This window comes from Etheostoma spectabile, chromosome 17 (assembly GCF_008692095.1).
Source record: "Etheostoma spectabile isolate EspeVRDwgs_2016 chromosome 17, UIUC_Espe_1.0, whole genome shotgun sequence".
In the NCBI taxonomy this organism is placed as follows: Eukaryota; Metazoa; Chordata; class Actinopteri; order Perciformes; family Percidae; genus Etheostoma; species Etheostoma spectabile.
In genome coordinates, this window is record NC_045749.1 from 17,534,781 (window position 1) to 17,558,433 (window position 23,653).

General features: G+C 40.8%; 1 protein-coding gene and 1 long non-coding RNA gene across 4 annotated transcripts in view; one reads left to right on the forward strand and one right to left on the reverse strand.

Moving 5' to 3' along the window:
- LOC116704884 (uncharacterized) overlaps positions 1 to 23,653 on the forward strand; it is a 115,124-nt gene that overhangs the window by 76,352 nt on the left and 15,119 nt on the right. The window lies entirely within an intron of this gene.
- Positions 1 to 23,653, reverse strand: part of LOC116704877 (uncharacterized) — a 30,405-nt gene that overhangs the window by 4,462 nt on the left and 2,290 nt on the right. The window contains exons 3-16 of one of the 2 annotated variants that reach the window (XR_004335798.1): positions 21,974 to 22,074; positions 21,583 to 21,709; positions 21,405 to 21,460; positions 20,198 to 20,303; positions 19,468 to 19,626; positions 19,254 to 19,371; positions 19,107 to 19,168; positions 18,727 to 18,852; positions 18,548 to 18,642; positions 18,296 to 18,457; positions 17,959 to 18,155; positions 17,518 to 17,647; positions 14,010 to 14,203; positions 12,769 to 13,227 (exon numbers count right to left, since the gene is read on the reverse strand). Coding sequence is in view for 1 of the 2 variants with exons in the window: in XM_032540568.1 (XP_032396459.1) it covers positions 12,984 to 13,227; positions 14,010 to 14,203; positions 17,518 to 17,647; positions 17,959 to 18,155; positions 18,296 to 18,457; positions 18,548 to 18,642; positions 18,727 to 18,852; positions 19,107 to 19,168; positions 19,254 to 19,371; positions 19,468 to 19,626; positions 20,198 to 20,303; positions 21,405 to 21,460; positions 21,583 to 21,709; positions 21,974 to 22,074 (1,877 nt within the window). In the remaining variant the exon portion in view is untranslated. Of the gene's footprint in view, positions 1 to 12,195; positions 13,228 to 14,009; positions 14,204 to 17,517; positions 17,648 to 17,958; positions 18,156 to 18,295; positions 18,458 to 18,547; positions 18,643 to 18,726; positions 18,853 to 19,106; positions 19,169 to 19,253; positions 19,372 to 19,467; positions 19,627 to 20,197; positions 20,304 to 21,404; positions 21,461 to 21,582; positions 21,710 to 21,973; positions 22,075 to 23,653 lie in introns of those variants that run through there. The other variant, XM_032540568.1, reaches the window with a different exon arrangement.

Sequence of the window (23,653 nt, forward strand, 5' to 3'; positions counted from 1 at the left end):
CCTTCTGATTCACTGTGTTTGCTTGGAAGGAATCACTGCACATGGCTAAAAACTAAAACTTGCCCTGTTTAAGCCTGTTTAAGCCTATTGGGTGCTAACACGGTGTAGACAGCACCAATGGTTTTCATTTGTCTTGCTACTGACAGCACTACACGTTTAAAAAAAAAACAGAGCTACTTGTTGAAATCAACCGGAATTCTCCTTTAAACTCTGTTCTCTTTGCAATTTTAGTTTTAGACAGAGCATGAAATAAAAAAATGGGTTTTTCCTGTCTGGCAGGCTAAGAGTGGAGACATTTATTGATTTCTCCCATTTAATGCTTTCAAGAAATAAAACTATGGCTGCTCTTAGTTAAAGAACCTGGCTATTGTTCTCTTATCCGGCTGACCTAAAAGCTTACATTTCATTTGGAGTATTTTTACCACAGTTGGATGATCATCGTCTAAAACAAGTGCACCTGTTGAATTGGTAATATGCGTACTGCAAATATTGTATATGTCACATTTGACGTTAAAGCTCTCATGCATTGCAGCATTTTCATCTCTTTATTTGCAGTAAGATATAATCAATAATGATTAGAATAGATACTGAAGTAAACGGGTATCAAACTGGTGTAATTCAATCAAATGAAATCAGAAGGAACCAACAGAAATCTGTGTAATTTGGCAGATATTTCTAACCATGAGAGAAAACTATGCTTTACATAAAAAGATTAAAATAGTAAATGTTACAGTGCAGTACAAGAAATTAAACATTAAAAAGCAGTTAATAACCGTCAAAATAAAATATGAAAATACAAGTCCATTTAAACATATAAAAAGCAGATTTTAGGCTGCTAGTATGGGACCGTGTACAAGCCGCTGCCCCACAAATTGGTAATTGAAATGAAGTGACATTTGGCAAACCGCTGAGCTGAGAAAATTTATAAATGAAGAATTAAATACTTCTTAAGGTTTTATTTTCCCTATCATTTTATCTCCTGGTATATCATCCAAAAGACAGTTATGGCTCAGTTGCCTCCCAGAAGTTTAAAAGTAAAGACAATATTCCCTTCTACTTAAACAGAGGGGTTCAGATCACAGTCTAATCAGATTTAAACGGATGTGAAATGAACCATAATATTGATCCTGTGCCGTTCTTGCCCTTGAAATACCACATAGATGTTGCTCTGATAGTACACACTGTAGCTGTTATTGTGCCTGATCTACCACATGAAATTGGTTTGTGCATTTTGCTTCTCGCCTATAACTAATGGTTGAGAATAGACAACATAAGCAGACCCATTGCCTGCGGAAGTCGGCATGGCGTTCAAGAGTTTGAGTCACATTCAAAGATAACATGTCCTTTACCCTGCCTTTTTATATCAATTTCAAAGTGCTTATTTGACCAAGCATCCATGTTGGACTCATATAATCCCAGAGGTGATGACTGGTACTGACGACACAGACAAAGTGCCCTCTCTTCAGTGATAGATAAAAGAGTGCAAATGATAGAACATGCTATTGTGGGAGGGAAAAGGCCAGTTACAGCCCCTGGGCTCCCTTATGCCTCCCAGAAAAGGAGCTTGACTGATCAACACAACCACACATCAAATAATTTGTGGTTGTATCCCAAAATTGAGCTTGTTAGATTAGATGCATCTATGTCTTTTCGTCCAGGTAAAGGCTGGATTATTGCCCCGTTTGTAGGATGTAGCTGCATTGACATTTTACATTTTTGTAAATGATTTGGCCTGATGTTTTCATCCAAGTGACTCACACTAAGAGAAACATGTCCACTATGGAGTAAGAATTCTTGTTTTTTTTATCATCCACAATTATAAGCAGAGGTTTCTGTCCTCTTGTCACATTGAATATCATAGCACACACTTTGAGAAAAGGATGTTTTAATCATGCCATGCAGGAATTATTTGTAAATACCTCAGGCTTTTGAAAAGGCACCCTGCACTGCTATGCATTGTGTGTGTTGTTTGTGCCTAATTCATACTTGGCGTCTGCGGCAGATTGGCTCACAGGGGCGGCTTGCAGACATTTGAATTAAAGCTGCAAAACTATTAAAAATGTATGGTCTGTATGAATGCATGACCTATATTTTCCATGCAAATAAATAAATAAACAGGGTTTGGGGAGGATGATGCAAATCTTCAAAAGGGGGACAAAGGATGAGGCTAATGACATTATAACAATAAAGACTTTGGATTTCACACTGGTAGTGTAATAGAGAGCCTTTCCCCTTTGCCTATTATCCGTCTATCCCACAATGCCGCCTGTCACAGCATGGCTGTGTTTTAATCGGCCTCTCCCAGTTCAAGTGTATATTGTGACACACCTCTCTGCACACCTCAGGATTACAGAGAGAATGCCTTTGCTTTCATGTAGTGGTGTATTTTTCTTGAGCCGGGACACTAGGTGGTGTTTGGAGTCTTTGTCCCATCAATGGTGATGTGGGCCTTTCTCCCTCATTCTGTCCCTAGACCATGTCTGTCTGCCACCACTACCATCACACCACCCTGTCTGACTCCCTCTGTTGTCTCAGTAGGTTTCTTCTTCCCTCTGCCATTCAGACGTTGTCAGGGACCATTGCAGTGAGAATAAAGGCCACTGGTTTCTCTCCCTTCGTGTTGAGCTGTCGCTGTCAGACTGAAGCAGCATCTAAATTCACAAAGAGAGAGAGAGAGAGATGAGCGGAGAGCGCTGAGCGACGGCAGCCGAGAGGGAGAGAGAGAGAGAGAGAGAGAGAGAGAGAGAGAGGAGAGAGAGAGGAAAACAAACCCATCAACTATCAACAGCAACTGATCTTTGTGAAATTTTCAAAGGCTGAATTGTTAAGCCTGGGCTGCAGTAGTTATTCTTGTTAAGAGAACCCCGACTGTTCAAAGAAAGAGTAAAGGGGTTTTGAGTCAAGGCATTAAAATCAATTTGTCTTTGAGATCCTGTACATGGAAAGGTCACCTCGTTATCTCTCACACAGTCTCACGTGGCATCAGTTTTCAGCCTAACATCGGTGTATTGACCACTGAACCAGGGACGCAACATTGACCCTCACTCTGTAACGGTAGAGTACACTTTAACCCGAATGTTTTCAGCAAAGGCCATCCTGTCTCAGAAGCAACTCATAAACAAATGTTTCATACTCTCTGTGTATGTGGCTGTGTGTATCCATTTATGCATGTATGCGTGCGTGCATGTCTGTGTGTGTGTGTGTGTGTGTGTGTGTGTGTGTGTGTGTGTGTGTGTGTGTGTGTGTGTGTGTGTGTGTGTGTTTTTCTAAGTTCAGGCAAGGCTGTTGGCTGTTTATATGAAGCAGAAGAGTGTATCCATGCTGAACTGACTAATTGGGAAATACAGTGTACAAACTCATTTGATGCACCAATCAACGTATTCCCTTTGCATGAATAACTGCAGGTTTATACCCTAAATATAGTTATTGTGCATAGCTTCTTACTCCACTGCAGCCACTGTTGTTGTTGATCGTAAGCCTGATGATAGATTATGAGAATCTTTGCACAGCATTATGTTTTTTTCTTGCCTTCTTGTGTCCATTGTGTTTTCTACCCTGAGGGACTTCTCCCCCCTCCTTCTGCACCTCTGCTCTGGCTAGTGCCGCAAGCTTGGCATCAAAGGGCCATTAAAAAGGCTTCTTCTAAATGAACTTGACAGCTAAGCCAGGGCGTGGTGATATAGGTGGACATGCAAATCAATATTTCACATCATCCGCCCCTGGTTGGTAGAGAATGGGGACAGGATGACAGAGGTGCGGCCAATACTGTCATTGACTTAGACCGCAAAATTAAGGAGGTCCAGTTAGGGCTTAGCAGTTGCATCTTACACGTGTACTGAAGGTAATGTGGAGGTAATCAAAAGCCAGGAATCATCAGTCAGCTTTTTTTCTGTTTCAGTACTGAAACCACATTCTGTTCTGTTCCATGGCAGTTCAGCTCCCAATAAGTAGCAAGATGAGTTGGAGGCTGTTGATCACACTGAAAAGACATCTGTGCTTTGTTTATCCCCCCATAATGTCATCACTGTTTGCAGTCTCATTTTAGAAAGAAATGATCAGTGTAAACCAAGCAGATGGAAGGCATAGGGAAGCAAACACATTCCCCCTCTCACTGAATTGTACCATTTAGTTCTATAGACCAGCTAAGCAACATGTCACTACTCTAGCACTGTTCGGCTTGGCAGCCCCATGAACAGCAAACATGTCATTCAGTTGTAAATGATGTTACACACAAGGTCACCTTGTGTAAAGGTTGGAAAGGAGGAGGAAATGAGCTGAGGGTGTAATTCATCTCTTCATGTCAGAGATATATATCGCATGGTGGAAATACATGCAGTTAAACTCCCAGATAACACAGACACAAACATGGCACAGATGTCTTTATTTATGAGGCCTGTTAAACCTTCCATATTAAGATGTGTCAATCCTGTGTTTATCGCTATAAATCAAATATCGTTGTTGATTTCACTTTTATCTGCATCACTATAAAACATATCATTTAGTATTGATTTGTTAACAGGTTGAATCACAATCAACCAATGTAAACAAAGTTATTTAAAGGTCCCATGACATGGTGCTCTTTGGATTCTTTTATATAGGCTTTAGTGGTCCCCTAATACTGTATTTGAAGTCTCTTTCCTCTTTCCTCTCTCTTTCAGCCTTTCCCAAAATTCAGGGGGGGCAAGGTGGAGGCTGGGGGTGTGGCCTTGACTAACTGACACTTTGCTCGTTTTTAAAGCTATGCTGTCTCTCTCTCATGGGTGGCCAAATTATCTGGGTGGGCAAAGCAGAGAAATGGGAGGTAACCATATCGGCCAATCTGAGCTTTCATTTTCTCAAAGGCAGAGCAGGATACCCAGGGCTCGGTTTACACTTATTACAATTTCTAGCCACTGGGGGACCATAGGCAGGCTGGGGGAACTCATATTAATGTTAAAAAACTCATAAAGTGAAATTTTCATGCCATGGGACATTTAAACTACTTTTTGCAGATGCAGCACTGTATGTCACCCAGGACTTGTAGCAGGCTGTAGCTTCTTCTTGTTGGCTCTGCTAAATCTCCGTCCTTGTGTGACTTTCAACTCCAATCTATGCTCCCTCAAGGATACATGTCTTAGCATAATACAGACAGCTTATGAGCCATTGAGATGTGGTCCCCCTTCTCTGATAGGCAGACACTGCCAGGCAAGGAATCCCCCTCCCCCAAAACCAGCTCGTTGCCAGCACAAAGTCAACTCTGTGTCTCTCCAGCTTTGGCACCGTTGACCGTTGACTCATTTACACCTCCCCCTCCCCCAGACACACAGAATACCGTGTGGTACACTTTAACCATCCTGTCAGTTACCATCACAAAGATAGAAGGACTTTGCAAAGAGATATCTTGCATTTTCAAATTGAGTTGCTCACATTCTTATCTTTTTTCCCCAATAAACTCAGTTTTTTTATCATTTAATATCACTCTTTGGCTTGGTACTGTGCCAGGTATGAAGAGACTGTCAAGGTCAAATCTATCCCCACAATCCCCTGCTGGCACGAGCCCATTGTCAAGGGTGTCTGTGAGAGGGAGATGTTTTCATGCTGGATGCACAATTTGTCTAGTGTTTACTCTCCTGTCCATTTGCATCACCGACTGTAGACCTGAGTGACATCAACATGAAGCCGCAGTCAGAGAATGCTATTGCTTTTTTTTTCTCTTGTAGCCTAGAAATCCTCCGCTAGATTCTGCACATGATGCGTGCATGATTTCCCAGCATACATGTAATGTGCAAGCATGTACACACACTGTTTTTTTTATTATGTTGACCTTTCATTGATGACATCCACTTTGACTTTAACCATCACAACTCTACAAGTCTAACAAAAAACTTACTGTAACCTTAACTAAACTAAAAGTGTGCAAGAGTACAATGACAAGTTGTGGGCTTTTTTACAGGCGGTTATGTGCTGGACTATATCTTTGCCTAGAAATAGTCCAGCACTGTGCAGTGACTTTCTTGAACCCAAACATAAAATACTCCAGCACATAAACCAACATAAAAACCCAAGTTGAAGTTTTACACTTTGACTGTATGGATTAAACAAACAAGACATCACGTCCAAAATAGGGAGCATTAGAGGTGCTGGAATGTTTTGTTTTTTCTTACCTTTGGACAGAGCTAAGCTAACTGTTTACATTCTTTATGCTAAGGTAAGCTAACCATATCCTGGCTGTGGCTTCACATTTAACCAACAGATTTAAGAGTGGTATCTTTTCATATACCTCTGGGCAAGGAAGCAAACGTGTATTTCCCAACCATTCCTTTAACTCAACTACAACTACAACTCCTCAAACAGCTAACATGCCGTCACTTTACAAATATATGTTTTGACTCTGAAGGTTTGAGACACATTACTAATTGGTAGGACATGTATACATGTTGATTTGCATCTTTTCACTTGCCAAACACTTCAATATGTCAGAGCAAAATAATAGTGTTCCTACATCTCTCCAAATTGTTCTGCTCCTCACAGGCATCTTTGAAATAAATCCCTTAAATGTCAGCAAATTTAGCAAAGACATACTACAGTATGTGTAACCCATCTGAGCAGATTATCGAGATACAAAACTGTGAAATTAGCTCACGAGACGTGCTTTTTCCCCACTAAATGCTTCCAAGAAAAGCCCTGATCCATTGATTTCACTCAGTTGGTTTTATCTTTCAACATTTCATGTCACTCCAACATCTTTCCTTATATTTTCACAGGTATGGTACATGGCACAAAGTACGTTCTGTCATATATTACATAAGCACAACAGGGTTCCTTAACCCTGCTAGCAAATATAGTATAGTCACACCTGATGATGAACAGGATGACCTGATTTCCTGTGTCTCCAGAGACAGATGTGCAGATGAAGGAGCACGGTGCATCAGGCCTCCATTTTCCTTCTTCTACAACCTGTCATGGAATCAATCCTGCCTTTAGATGTGCTCTCTATAGGGAATGAATCAGTGAAGGTACTGTGGTTAACCTTCTCTGTCTTTCTCTCTCTTTCTATTTCTATCTGTGAGCAGATCTATCCATCCATCCTTATATTTTGTCATCCTTTCTCTTTTTCCTCCTCGGAGATTAGCTCTCTGTCTCTTTCCGCTGACTTTCTTTCCGCCTCGCTCTCTTTTTATTCCCCCCACCCCACTCTCTTTTTCTCTCGCTCTCTGTCTCTCTCCCCTGTCTTGGTAGTGCGGCAGCTCATGGAGCTGAGGGACTATGATTAGGACAGAAGAGAACTGGCTGTAAGACGGAGACAAACTCAGAACTGGGTCATTATTGTTTCTGTGAGAGGGCCCGCTCTGCAGATGAAAAGCTTGAAGACATGGGAAGCAAACAACGCTCAATGCAGCACCGGGAGCCCTAGACATTTCTGGGCTACAGAAATGCTCATGCAAAAGAGAACTGGAAACTGCAACACAGAATTTATGTAATAAGAGTTGAATAAAACATGCTGCTGGCCCGTTTTCTGTCTCGCAACCCTTCAAGTTAGTAATCATCCATTGTTGGGCTATAACTGCATAGCGGAGATGCAGCACAGTCACAGAGAAGTGCAGCGTTCATAAAAAACAAGACATGGAAAACCTTGGTTGTCACAGAGTAATAGTACTTTGACATTGATCATCATTTTTCCCCTGCTCTCTCATGCTTCATCTCTCTTCCTTGTCCTCTCTGCAGTCATCTCTCTCTGTCTTCCACCCCTTTAGCAGACAGTCTGACAGGGTCTGTCCCACTGGCCAACCATTCAGCACTCATCATGTGCATCATTTCCTCTCATCATTCCCCCTGGTGTGTTTCTTCCATCTCCTCTGGCCTGTTCACTCGCCATCAACCACTCCCCATAAACCCTTTTATTTGTGTGTGTGTGTGTGTGTGTGTGTGTGTGTGTGTGCCTGAGTGTGTAGTGTATGGGAAAAAGTGGTATGTAAACCTATGCATACTAGTGCATGTAACCTGCTGCTACACATTGTTTAGTTAGTGGGTTTGTGTGTCAGCGTGACAACACATATTGCAAGAAAAGGTTGTGTCATAGTGTGCAATGTGAGGGAAAATGCGTTGTCAAATCAGTTTGAATCAACCAGACCGTGTCATATTTTTATGTTAAAGCAGCAAATTATGGTTTTATTTAACACTCTATACATCATAAAAGCAACAAGTATCCCATCATCGATTTTTTTTCCATTACAACTTAATCTCTGCTGCTGTTAGTAAGAGCTAGAGTCTTCAGCTTGTGCACAACTGAGTATTTTCTTGAATCTGAAGACACCCAGCATTTATTGTACTGGCTCTAAATAAATGATTTAAAGGAGAATTCCAGCCAATTTCATGTTAATCTTTTTGAGTTAATCTTGATCACTAGAAATATGCAGCTACTTATTTCCTCCTCAAAATGATTAATGTAAAAATTTGCTGGAATTCTCCTTTAAGCGAGAAGATGTACAGTCTTTATACTGCAAGCAACATAGCAACCTTTCTCGATTCCCACAAACATCAACAACATCAAATTGAATATCCTGCATTTGCGTGTTGTTCTTGTGTTTCCTTCAACATGATGCATTTGATGTCTGTTGCCTGTGTCAAACCTTTACTGCAAATCAGAATTAGTGGTGACTTGGCCTACTTTCCAAACCATCGAGGAGCAAATAATCATCCCGAGCTGAGGATTTGGCTGGCAGTCTCTCAAACATGGATGCTTGTAATACATCCTTCTCTGCTAAGACTTTCAAGAATGTTTCTTTGACAGGGAGAAGACCGAGACTTCTACTGCCATCTAGAGTGTAATCACAGGTGGTTCATGGGAAAGAGCTGTGTGGTTGCAAGGGTTTTCTAAAGATGTTTACTGCACTAACTGATTTGCATGGAATGCATCAAAAATAATAACTCTAGTGTGAGACATGCATTATTTCGCTACTTTTAATTGACTTACCTAAGTCTGAAAAATACTGCTTATAGTATTTACTCCAATGAACATTGGATTTTTGTTCCCTTTGTGGACTTTCTCTTTTGCTGCCATTCCGCCCTCTTCCTAGACAAGCCTACTCCTTACAGCACAGAAGTAATGCCAAAACAGTTCCCAATGCCAGAAATTGCCTGGAGGTTTATAAATGAAGTACTTGTTCAGAGTGTGGGAAGATGTTTCTTTTTATTATACAAATAACCCAACACCAGCTTCTAAAAAAAGAGAAAACCATAGATCACCAGAGGCATAAAACTCTTTTGATGTATTATCCACCTCACCTTTTCCATTTCATTTATTCCTCTTGTTATGAATTTCTCCTCCCTTTGTACAGTAGTCTGCACTATGCTACTGCTCAATTAGAAAATATCCCGGCCACTCTTTGCTGATTGTGTTCCACAATGATTTTTTATAATCACCATTTTCATCTTGCTTTAATTAAACCTTTTATTGAACAGAGACACGGGCCATTATGTCCTCTATATTTCAGAGAGAATGGATTGGAAAATGACTAATACCTTATGCTGACCTTTCTCAATCACTGCCTGCTGGCAAGGCTATGCAAAGCAATTTTACCAACATATTTGTCTCATCAAAAGCACACGTTAGATGTAATCCTAATAGCCTTTTCATTAGCCTTATAATTGAGCAGTGTGGAGAGTGTTAAACTGTCTCTCAGACGCTTTTGAAAAGTAGCCCCACGCCAGATCCAGCCTATTCACATTAATTTGGAGGTAGTTAAACCCACGTTAACCTCCAAGTGTAGTCATCAATCACGCACGTTCTCCTACTTTATACTTAATCTGACTGTGTGGCATAGTAAATAACCTGCTGACTGGAAAAGGGTTTCGGGGGAAATAAATGTAATTACATTTATGACAGTAATCTTATTACAAAGTATCACATGTAATAAATATTATTCTTTATAAACTGCTCAAAGCTTTATTCTGCAAAAATACATTCTGCGATAGATAGTTTCTAAATGATTACAATAACACTTCAAATTACAGTTAAAACATGAATAAACGCCAGATGCACAAAAATTAACGTAACCAAGAGTAATTAGAGGAATGTGATCCTTGGGTATTCATCCATTCATGGAAGATAACTGATAAATCGCCTGCTCTGTATCAATAATAGGATCACTTCATAATCAGCCTCAAAAGGGCATTCTCATCTGTTCATTAATTCAAGACAATGGTGTGAGGTTTCTGAGACAGCCAGTAGATGGCAGTACTTCTCCAGCTTGTCTGGACTGGCAGTAAATGCAGTAAGAACATACCAGGGACAAAGGTTAAATAACACAGCACTGGTGACCACGAGAGGGTCAACACATAAATATCTCCAGGGACTTTCTCAAGTGCCTAGTGCGGCTACTTAGTGTGAGATTTGCCAGAGGAAAAGGCAGAAGCCCCATTTCCACCTAAACAAAATGAAATCAGAAGCTCCTGGGATTTGCTTCTAACCTTCCTTGCTCTCACTGCTGCTGAATGATTACTGAAATACAAGAGGCTAGAAGGTGTATGGCGATATCATACATAAAGGTACAAAGCTACATGAAAATGCAAGACGATTTACATATGATTATAATGATTATCTTCTAATTAACATCTTACTAACCACCTCATTAACTGTCATTTTGAGAGTCATGGAGCAGTCACACCCAAACGTACAAGAGGGATTATTATAAAAACAAGAAGATACGGTAGTGTCTGGTTTAAGCAACGCTTCTTTATAATGTACAGTATAATATAAGGCCAATGCCAGTCTTGTTTGTTTAACGTTTAGTGGACAGGAATTCCTTTGGCTCGCTTCAGACCTGCATGCATTTTATTGGCTTGTGTGGGATTTGGGCAGGAAACCAGAGCTTATGCCCCCTCTCCCACTTCAAACGGATGCCAGGCACCCTTAAATGTCATGGGGTGGTTAGAGAGTTGAAGGAGGTGGGAGAGAAGGGGATTGGGTAGTGAGACGCTGGGGCTCGCTGGGCGAAAGAGCGGAATCCAGCCACACCGAGCTCACCTCACAGCTTATCAGTGTGTGCTGGATGTAGCTTTACCGAGGCTGCTAAGGCAAACCAGATGCAGTGTTGGTTGCTCTGTGCCACTACGTGTCAGGTACGGCCTGGGTCAACCTGAGGCGCCTTGGTAGTATAGAAGGAGGCCACTGTACAGGTTAAACTCACTGCAGATGTTCCTCACTAGCATACAGTAGAGCGTTGGGTCCTGCGGTTTGTCCTTTTGACTTGACAGCACCTTTGAAAATGTTTTGAAGGTTTCACAGTGTCACTTCAATTACTCACCCTAATAGATTTCCTCTGCTTTTTAGATTGACAACTTGCCGTTGTTTATAGCTGGAGTATCAAAGCCTGTGAGTGTGTGTTCTAGGGAGTGTTGGTCACTGGGAATCCCACTGTGTCTTTCTACTCTTGCCAGCAGCAGTGTTTATAGGATTGTGTCTCATTTTCTCCAGTGTTAATTTATTTCCATAAAGACAGCCATGCCACTCTGCCATCTCGCCTCTGCCTTCTGTCTCTGTGTGGTTTAACTGTGCTATTAATTTCTCTCTTTCATTCTGTCTTGAATGAAAGAATAGGCCTGATTGAGCTCAGCCCGCTGTTGGATGGTTACTTTGACAATGAGCATCATCACCATTGTCAGTTTTTCTCCGTCTCTTCTTCTCTGTGTCTCTCTCCTTTATCTCCCTCCGTCTCTCTCTCTCTCTCTTCAGCTCTACGTGTCTACACCCTATTGCATTGTTTTGTGGTTTTGGATAACTTCTCACTATATTGTTATGCTTCCGAGGTATATCATTATGGTTCATCTGTGTCAGTGGATAAATGAACATGTTGTGGCATGGTTGACTTTAATTCCCTTAAAGTCTCTCAAATCTCTCTCTTGCCAGTATCATACTCCTCCCTCCTTGTGGGTTTGTTTGGCAACCAGAAAATACCATCTCTGTCATCATCTGGGATTATATGGAGCTCATTTGCCTTTGATTGCAAAAAACATTAATGCACAAATGTGTTGGTGACTGACCTGTGACCTTTCTCATCAAATGGCAAGAGAAACGGATCTCATCACTTTTCCTCTCAGGCTCTTTAGACCCCAGGGGTCTGGGTCAGGGTTTGGTAGTGTTCGTGCTGTCTTTCTGTCAGACTTGCATGATCCACTGACACTTAACGAGGGAGAACAAGGCTAAGAAATGAGGCATTTCCGGGCCCAAGGGTTTATTTTCTACAGCACAGTGGATTACATTACAACATACAAAGGGAAGACGTGACTCGTTTTTTAAATATTCTTCTGCTCTGAACACTAAACCACACCGTCCTAGTGTCTAATCCTCAAAGAGAAATCAGGATATAAAGCTTTTGGGCGTGTTGTTGTTATACTTTTTTTTTTTACTCTATCCTGTTCCATCTGTACCTTAAAAAGGGGGAGCATGCTGTGTCCTCATCAGGCTTACATTGCAACTTCAGATATTACCCTGCTGGATGCTAAAAATAAATTCTTATTACAGTACATATCCAGTGGAGTAAAGCGCTGTCTCTGTGTTTCTTCCTTTTACTATTTATTTTCTCTCATACCACAAATATGCTGTAGAACAAGAAGAGATCCAAATAGAAAAAAAAGAAGTGAATGTAGTCTTTGTTTGTGTTCTTTGTTTTCGTTTCCAGAAATATATTTTTCATGGCCATTGTTCTGCACATACATTGAAACAATATGGATTATACATTACGAGTAACTACCAAGAAGTTATGTACATGTGGTGAGGTTTTAAAGTACACAAAAACCCAGCCATGTTACTATTTGTCATACCTAACTACAAGGCTTTTGGCAAACATCTACAAAGAACATTTCATTAATACAGTAAACATGTTGACATATGGAGGTAAATAACTAACAAATGGTATTTCACATTATGGGTCATTCCCAGACAGACATCATCACCACCGTTTCTCTGAGTCTCTGTAGTTGTTTATTTTCTGTCCGTCATATCGTCAGATGGCCATTACCTTCCGCTGTGGAGGGGTTTCCATGGTGGTCACATCACTTTCTGGGCAAATTATTTGCATGGGATTAGGGTTGACGATGCGCTGCAGGACCAGAGGCGGCTGCCGGGAGGTGGGGGTTGGTGGGGTCTGGCGAAGGACAACTATTTTAGCGCTGGGTCCCTGCAGCAGGATGTCAGTCAGCTCTTCCTGTGTAGAGTTGACCACCGGCACACCATTCACCTCCACCAATCTGCAAGGCCAATTACACACACACACACACACACACACACACACACACAGTCACAAATTCCACATATTAAACAAATAATATAGAAACACTGAATTTAAAATGTTCATCATTAAAGTCCAACATCACCTCATTCCAAATTAGAAAAGTTTTTTTGATGACATAAAGACTGTTAGGATTTTCTCTACATGCAAAGGCAGGACCCCTGTAAAGCTTATTTAACAAGCAATAAATAATCTCTTATATATATATTACTTATACACAAAATTTCACAACCAACCAAATACAACTGACAGGGAAATAGCAATCCTTTGTATTTGGTTAATATCTGCGTAAAGAGCACTGGCACAGATGCTATGATATGTGAACACACACTGACTCTTTTCAGCGTCTGTCTCTGCACTGTCATGCAGACTTCTCTTTCTTTGGCAGAATTGTCCCTGAAAGTTGCGATATGTCAACTGCTTTGTGCGTGCGCGCGCGCGTGTGTGTGGTGGGTGAAAATACTTTGAGAGTGCTGCGATTCTAAGCATGTTCTTATAATGCAGTAATTGATTCATTATATAAGGTGTTTTATCTGCTCCGTTTCACTCTCTTCTGCATCCAAATATTACATTACAGTGTTTGCTTGCTTTGGGGCCAATATCTGATGGGTTCCCATAGCTACCAAGCATAACAAAATGAGCCATAAAAGAAAGGGGTTTGATGAGTTACATACCGACTGAGTAAGTTATGTGGTTACTAAGTAACCACATAACTTGGTTTTGTATGTGTCTGTGTGTTACCTGTCATCCACACAGAGGTGAGAGTTGTCCACCTTGACCACCACCAGTCCGCTGTCTTCTCTGTAGCGACACGTAAAGCCATAATGGCCATCAGAGTTGTGGTTCTCCTGTACAACCAGTAGCATGGCAGGAGACTGCTGTGACACCAGCTGACTCAGGCTAGCAATGTCCAAACTTTTTTTCCGAGCTTTCTCCTAAATGTAGAAACAGCAAGAACATTTACTCACATTCACAGACTGACCGCTTATATGCAGATGTTTCAGATTTTAGACCATAGCCTATTTATGGTGGATTGATGTAAATGGCATGCAAAAAATGCTGTGTGTGACACTAGAAGTAGTATTTTTATAGTACATGTGTAATAAAGGTACCCTGCCACACGTATTTCATTACTTTGTGGTAATGTCTAAAGTTCTACCATGGACTGCCTTGGTTATCTTGTTTCAAGCCATTTTAGTGTGGTACAGAAAGCGTGCAAGAAGACTCAGCTTGATTTGTGCCTGTGTTCTCATTAATATAATAATTAATAACAAGCTAAGCTGCTTGATTCTGATTGGCTAACAGCTTGCCAACGAGAGCCTGGCTATCAGGATCCTTTACCCAGCGCAACTGGGCGAGCTCATGAATAATAATGAGTTTAGGCAACATAACATCAGACTGACCAGCTTTTGTAATTTGTCTGATTTCTCTGCTTATTTCTTTTCAGTGGCTAGAGCTGACAGAGGACGTAGCAGTTCATTTTCACATTCACGACATAACACAAACACATATGGACCTAACATATTTCAAAAATGTAACAACTGTTCTGTGTGGCCGGGCACTTTTAGGTAAAGTTAAAAGAGTAGTTGGCCGGGCGCAGTGACTTCTTGGAGTCTTGTCATAACTGTGATAACAGGAAGCCCCATGTAAAACAATAACTTGTTGTTTTCCACTTCAGGCTTTTGTACAGATTAAACAACTAATATGTAAGATGTACATTAGTGCGCTTTAAATGTGCTGGTAGGCAGATGTTTGGCCTTTGGACAGTGCCAGGCTCGCTGATTCCCCCTGTTTCCAGCCTTTATCATGTCTCTTGGCAAGAAAACAAATAAGTGTGCTTTCCACAATGTCGAACTGTTCTTTTAAAGTGTTGTGACAGTTAAAGAGATTCAAAAATAAATGTGCAACATCTGTAAAGTTATCTTTATCACAACCTTTTTGAATCTTTAAAACTTCCAAAGGTATATTTCTATGCCTCTGAAATTTAAACTATTGTCCTTTGCTTAAAAAAAATTGTAACATTATTTCTTGGAAAAGGATTACAAATACCACTATATGGAGGCCCCCAAGAGATAAGACTGAGGCTGCGTCAATGCCTGAAGACCACCAAGATGTAATGATTAGCTTTGGAAGAGATCACATCACAAGTAGCTTGCAGGGATCAGCAATAACTTGTGAGTCTGACCACTAAATTCCAATGTTCCCTTATCCAGCCTCTTGGCATACTCCCCCTCCCTCTGAACGGCATGTGAATGCCTTGCAGCAATAGATGCCGCCTTGCCAGGGTCAGGGGTCAAAGCTAAGGCTTCTTGCTCCTCAGACAAGTGGGCCAGACAGGATATATCCAGGGAAACACAGCCCAAGCCCCTTGAGAAGCACACTCTAATGCGCATCATTTTCCCTTTTAGTTTGCCTTAATGTTGGACACATGCCAAGAGGCCAAGGAATTTTCTCTTCATATTCTCCTTGTTTATCCACAAGATCTCATCAAATCCTACCCTACCTGGGCCAGACATATCCCATATACACAACCAATGGACTGTTAGTAGGCAATTAAACACAGCTATCCAAGATCAAAAAGGTCACTCTGGGGAGAAATAACGGCCCACCTATTTTCTCATTAATGAGAACATTTTGATTTTAAATTGCAAGTTTCAGCAACACACAATACTTTTCCTCCATCACAGGAAGCTGCAACATGATCTTTGTTTCACAAAGTGTGAGAAATGATCCTCTGACAGCGCAGCAACATAGGTGCTAAGTGGAAGGGATTGTATTTCATTTGTAGTGATGGGTGTTGGTAGTTCTAAATTCAGTGTTGTTATTCTGATTGCTGATACCTTGGCTGCTCCAACAGCAGAACTCTGTAACACAATCAACCTTGGTGTAGAACATGGATGGCAGAGTAATGGGACATAATCTAACCACTTTGATTAACTGGAGGCACCTTATCAATTTGTTAAGTGTCAGGGGCATACCAGGGCAAAAAGGTGGCACATTTTTCTCAGAACTCAATCTATCCTCACCGGACGTAGGACTAAAGAGTGGGCAAAACTGTGATTCTTCCAATTTCCCCTCTTTAATAGTCTGTCTGAAGTTTTCAAGTTGTCCAAGCTAAACTACTAATTTAAAATAATTTCCGCCAGTTGTTGCCTTTCCCTTCTTCCCTCACTCTATTTCCCTTTCTCCTTCCCTCTCGGCTGCTTTATTGATGCTCTCCAGTTGCAATAGATCCCAGCGATTAGACTGCCGATGATAAAATATTTCCTTATTGTCTGTAATACGGGGCAGCCTACGAGACCAAACACAGGGCGGTCTGCTCCTTATTAGAGCAGCAGCTCCATCAGTTCCCAGGCTGCTCCTCAGCTCTGACCTGTGTGTTAACTCTGATTAGGTCATATGATAAACATTAGCGCTGCTGCTTTTCCCACAAACTCAGCACCTAAAAAAGCGTGGCCCCGGGGCGGCAACGTGACACGGGGCACCTTTCAAAGCCGAAGCCGCGTGTGTCCTTTCATGGCACCTCGTTAGGGCTTCTCCAACGGGATAAAAGAGCCACATTAAAAAAGAAGTAGGCTCCTCCGGGGATAGATGGAGATAGTTTTACACAGGCTGGCCCACTTCTCCATTGCACTCTCCCAGTGGCTTTTGTCACACACATTCCATTGTTGGTATGGTCACAGGCTCTCGGATGTCAGCGCTAAACATCATTTTCTCAGAAAAAGTGCATGTTCAGCCAAAAGACTTTAGTCAACCTTGTATGCCCACTCTCTAACTGCACAGCTTAACGAAACAAAGTAGACTGAATGGAGCATTGTGTTGTCACTCAGGAGGACAGTAAAGACAAGATCAAAGCTGATGGACCTAATAGTGTCACTTAATGAACTACCACATCAGGAAGCTGTTACCCACTTTCCTAGTGTGTGCTAATACTATTGTAAACAAATTTTTGAACTTACCATGTTCTGTCGATTAATTTACCCTCTAGGTCTGTCATTATCACAACATGGCTTTCACTAGTGACGAAAAAGCCAGTTATATTGTGTACAGTTTATCGTTGTTTATTTTTAGCTATCAGAACATTCACTTACTCAGACCCTACAGCTCTTCCACACAGTGGTGTGACTGTGTTTCACATGCAATCGAATAAACTCCACTGACTAGGCTCCAGGCCTTCAGCTTGTTGCTTAAATTCTGCAGCAGTTCAAATAATCCATGAAAGGTGTTTGTAATTTTTGATCAGTAGTACCTTAACATAGCTTTCTTGCAAAGCATTTTGGAGGTGAGCCGCCTGCCGGTTGAGATGTACCATGGAAATCTCCTCCTTAAACACTTGGCAGTTCAGCTTCATCTTTTCCAAGAGACGAACGTCCAACTGTCTGAATGGTAGGAGACCACATTTCAGAAAAGATCACAGATTTACATATATACAGTTCATGGTTTATGAACTATGTAGTTTAAATGTAGTAAAGGTTTTATGTGAATTTCACCAGAGTTAAATAAACAGCAGTTTATTTCCTTGGAGTCTCTATAACCCTGATTACTTTTTGATATGCAGTAACATCACATAGTCTTTTTAGGTGGATGACAGTCAAACACAAACAAGTAGCACAAACAATAAGACATTGGTGGACCAAAAATTGAATGCATTGTTGAACAAGCTACTAATTAACAGAGCCAGTCCGCCTACTTCTTCTTGTGAGCCATGGAGTTGTTAATGTTGTCTCTGAGGGTCTGCAGGCTCTGCCTCTTCTCATTGAGTTGGCTTTTAACCAACTCCAATCTCTGCATCAGCTCCGCAGAGCCGAGCCTGTCTACATCCAAATCTCCATCCATGTTCTTTATCTCTGAGCAAAATGCCACAAGACCGTGGTGGAGCTCCTGGACCTTTTGGGGTTTCAAAAGAACAGCATGATTATATTCACTACCAAGCTGATTAAATCACCACAGTTATGGCATCATTACCATGAGAGCAAATGTTTTTCTGTTACATATTTACATAGATGTATTTGAAGACAGATATTGACCTGAAGGATGACATTTTGTAGCGAGTCCACCTGTTGGTTTAGCTCCCTGATCCTCTCTTCTTTAGTTCGCTGGTTCACTTCCACATTTTTGTTGACATTGCTGTTCTCATTAGCGCTGTTGAGTTCTGGATTACTGTGTGAATCCGTATCTGATGACTTCTCCTATGATGCAAAAGCATACACAAATGTATCTTGTTAAATGTTATATGTCAGGTAAAGCCTGGTACCTTACATTTAAATGATCAGTGTTACCCTTTTACTCAAATGGAGCTCCAATTGTCTGTTCTCTGATGTCAATGTCAGTAGATTCCCAATCTGCTGATCTGGTGGGAGCTCCTCTGATGAACCTTAAAAACATTGCATTGCAGTATATGAATACATATGTGTTTTTAATGGTTTATTGTATAAAGACTACATGATGTGTTGTGCACCTTGTTTTTCTTTCAGTATGAAAAGGCTCTTATCTTCTGTCATTCCCAACATTTTGATGCATGACTCCATGATTTTTCCCACTGTTGTTTCCTTTGGAGTTCTGAGATGAACTATCTGCTCAGATGCTGCAACACAACATGTCAATCAAAAGTAAAATGGAAGCCCTATTTATTCTCACATAAGTGTCTTTTATGTATATCAAAGCAACAGCCAAACCACAGACTACACACTGGGTAATGTGGCTATATATGGCTATATCTAAGTGAGTATTACATACTCACATCCATGTGTATGCTCTAAATGTACATGTTTTTTACATATAGTGTATAAGTTATGATACACTGCATATATTTAACCTTTAAACAATTCAGTTACTCACCATTAATAGTAATCTCTATCAGTTGAGAGTTCCTCTGCACCTTGTAGTTTTGGCTGTTGTTTCTATAGTGGAAAAAAGGCCAAGAAATTAAAACAAAGCTTGTTTTATTTATTTTTTAATTTTTTTTCTGTAAATGAGAGGCTGTACCTGAGATTGAGGGAACGCCGATTCATTCTCAGGCAGCTCACATGAGGAGAGGACTTAGATTTGCTCATTGACGCTAATGTTGCAGTGAATGTCTCAACGTTAGTAGGGCCTAAGGATTCTGTAGGAAAAAAAAGAAATATCAGTTAATATCTTCTTGACATTGACTTTATTTGCAAGCTGTAGTGGAGTGGGTAAGCTGTAAAAGTAAGTATACCAAGCAGAGAGTTGAGTGTCTGGGTGACATTGCTGGGGGGGTGCAGCTCATTATAAATGGCCGACAGAAGCAGCTCCCTATCTTCCAGTGTTGCGATATGGAGGATGTCCAGAGTCTTCACATCCACCAAAGCGATATCTGCTCCACACAGTTTTACTTCTGAAAGAAAAACATTTAGAATATTTTGTCTTAAGGTAAATGACACGTCTTTGCATACCTCAATGCCATTTCATTAAAAAAAATATATATCTTTATAAGAGAGAAAGTAGAAGAAATTTTAAAAAATGTAACTGTTAGTATTTACAAAAATATATACATTTTTACAGACTTACAGTTTATTAGCTTTCAGCTATTATATATTATTTACTAAATTACAAAAGGAAGATGACAGAGGTGGTTGTTTTTTAAGTAAAAGGGAAAACTCTAAAGATGCAAATATTTTGACAAATAATTTGTAATTTTTGACTAAATGAAATATGAAGGATAGTAAGATAAGTTTATTATTGCATAAACCTCTTGCATATTGCAGGTATAATATGATCTATGCAGTGATTATGTCAGGTTTAATCTTACATTATCTTCATCTCTTTTTCCTCTGGAATTATTGACATTCATGCGAAAAGTTTTTTTTGATTTGATCTGCGGTGGACAAAAATCCAACTGGAAATGTTTTCCTTTGTCATGCAACCACAGGGCTGGGAGAGGAGGCTGTCATAAAAATGTGTTTTACCTCTGATGAAAGGAAGACATTTCTGTAGTCCAATGCTGGTAAACCATTGGCAGACTTCATCTGTGTTCAGCTCCCGAAGACATTTGGCCACTTGCCTGTCAACGTCCTGGGGAGAAGGAGAGGTTACATACCTGCTGCTTATACCACATTCTACAAGAAATAAGTGGCATGGGAAAAACTGCTTTCATTACTTTTATAAAAACTCTTCACCCAAGCAACATACTCTTTAAACTACTGTTTTGAGATGAGTGCAGTATGCATTTCTCAATCCAAAAAGTAAGCAGAGGTTGGGAATTTCAAAGAGAGCGGCACATGATGACGCAAAGAGATGATTCCAACTCAAACGGCTGCAAGTGAAGACTTATTTAATGGGAAGGGATGGCAAGACATCCTGCTTAAACTGCCAGGCAGTTTGTCATTGTGTGTGTTACTGATTGAGTAAGTATGACTGTGTTGGATATCCACGTTTCGCCATATCACAGCAGATAAACACATCTGTGTGTTTAACTGTAAGCAAGTGATTAAAAATACTGAAAATGAAATGTTTACCTAAACACATTTTTCTATGTCATCGTTGCCTTAGTCACATATACTCTGTTTATGGTGTTCCTGAGAGGAACACTAGTCTTCCCTACTGCCAACAAAGGCTTTACAAGGTGACTGTGGAGCGATTAGATAAATTGAGGTTAGGCTGTCTTAGGGATTTCATTATTATGTTACAAGACAGAGACTTTTAGTAAGGAAAAAACCCTATTAGATCATAATTTATCGAAACCACATAAATGATCCATAGTTTCAGCCATTTTGTCTAATTTTGGGTCCCAGTTTGGGGCTCTGGTGTGAGACGTGGCTGCTTTAGATGCATGTTGAATACATTTTTCTTATGTAGTTGATTGGGTACCAGAGGGAAATAAAACAGTAGATATTGCATGGAGATAAAAAGTGCAGGACGTGAACAATTTGCTTTCAAAAAAATAAGAAAATCTTTCTGTTGTATTTCAGCTAACACATGGATCGCTAAGGATACAAGCAATCTTGCTTGGCGAATCCTGGATACAGATGAAGATTCTGAGACTATTTGCAGAGTCATTGCTTTGACAGATCAAGGGAGCTGGGAAATATAAACAGAGCATATTGTAATTGCGGCAGCTCTGGGCTGTGTGCTGTGTGCCACCCTGAAGGCCCTTGCTTTAATGGTTTACAGTACCTTCTCAGGGAAGTTTCCATTCTGATCCTTAGACGGAATAGACGGCATATACGATGCTGCATGAAAGCCATAAAAAAACAGAGACATGTACGGTTGTTTTTGCATTATGTATAAGTCTCAACAGAAATATTATGTAGAATAATCTTCTTTGTCTTTGACATGATATTACCAAACTCACCAACGGTTATGCGTCGTTGTCGGGGCGCCCCCTCCTCTTCCTGGTGCTCTGTGTTCTGGGTTAAAGCGTGGAAAGTAGCGCTCCTGGTTAGTGTGTCTCCAAAACTGCAGGAGCGCGTTACTGGCCTCTGTCATGTAACACAGGTTTCAGTTAACATTAGATTGGTAATCCAGCCTAGTCAAATCAATTCACAGTCAGTATTTTGAAGACGTAACACATGGTCATACATAGTGTAAATCAGATAAAGCACATTTCTACCAGGAATGTGTAGTGACTCTCTGTAGATAACTTTACAGTAAATACATTAAAGGTCCATGAGTGGGCTATAGAGCATGCAGCATACACAGTATGAAGAGATGATGAAAAAATGTTCATTGCATGGTCTCCATACCCTTTGATGAGTAAATGTCTCCATGTTGACTGCGTGAGGAAGCCGACAGTGTTCAGCTTTCAGCATGTTGGAGCAGCTCACATCTCTGTTACTCAGTTCATCTGCATAGTAATAATAAACAAAAAGTCGATAAATGTATAAGAATTGATTCCAGTTATTCCTGTCTTAGTTCTTCCCTGTATGGGAAACAAACTATTTAATGAAGACCACATTTTCACTCTTTGAAGCCACTTTATTCTAATGGCTTCAGGCCTTCTGAGCCTTTTTTCTGGCATACAGGTCATTAGGTCTATTTACAGTGCATTAGTTGGTGCTGATACTGGACACAGCTAGATGGGGTTGCTTGGCAACCCGTCATGCACACTAACGTACGTCTGGTTGATGACATACTTCTCTGACAACCCAAGTTCTTTCCCACAGAAAGCCCATATTCTTACATTTTCCAAATGTCACTTGGTCAGCAAGCAGATATCTTTTTTTGCTATCATAACAAGCAAGACGAAGGAGGCTGAGAATATGGCATCCAAGCTAGGGCTGGCTTTCTCAGAAAACACAACTCTATGATGTGATAGCTGTTGGAATGTTTGCAGTTCTGATTTGTAACTACTTTAAGTTTTATATCTTCGCAGTTTAAAGCGCAACAAGCCCCTTTACTGTCTAAAACAGTAGTCTTTTGAAATAGTTTACCTAACAAAAAAAATCCAGCCTAATTGCTTAAACACATGTTTTTGATTTCAGGGGCCTGTTTCTGAAAGGGTGGTTTGACATGGATGGGAGTTTAGATGAAGTCAGAATCAGATAAGATAATGTAATTGGTTTATGTGTGTCAGCAGTGGAATCTTGTCTGGTTGCTGGAGAGACTGTGGAGTGCAAAGAAGGGAGCAGCGAGCTGGCACTCTCTTCATCACCTGGCTGGCCTGTGAGTCACTCTGTAAAGGATCATAAAATTTGGCCTACAGCAAATTCAGAACAGTGCATGCAAAACACAACCGTCTTGACTAGAACAGCCAAGTGAGAAAAGCGATGAGTATAGCTATAAGATCTTGAGAAAATCATTTCCAGTCTCGGTCTGTGACTTTGTCTCACCATGCATGGAGAGAATGGACACAAGGTGGAGAGCTGTCTGAGAATGCTAATGGAGGGTAGCATTACACCCACCATACCACAACCATGTTCAGACTTCACACAGCCTGTGTCGTCCAGGAAAAGCCCAATCAAAACAAAGGACAGGAAAATGTAGGCAGGCTTAGGGACACAGCCTGATGTTGCCTTAATGGGTGATATCACCAGTAACGGAGAGATGGACATCATTCCCAGTCTGAGTTTGCTCAGTCAGGACAAGTCAAAGCATGAGGGAGTTCTCTTTCCCTTGACTGGTTAGCACAGTCAAACACCTTGCATCCTTGCACTCACACGATACAAACACACTGAGCAATCTAGGTTTGGTCCGTGACAAGTTTGACAACTACATACACACACAGGGTTAAAGGCAAAGCAATGCTTTAGAGTCAGAACTTTTCAGCACATTGATGTAATGGATAGGCAAAAGTGATGCTTATCGTTTCCAGTATTATTGTCCTCCTCTGATTTGAAAAGAAATTAAGCTCTTTGAGAGACGACTGAGGGAGGAGAGCATGCTGAGTCACAGGAACCCAAAACCTGGGAACCGCCTGCCCAGCC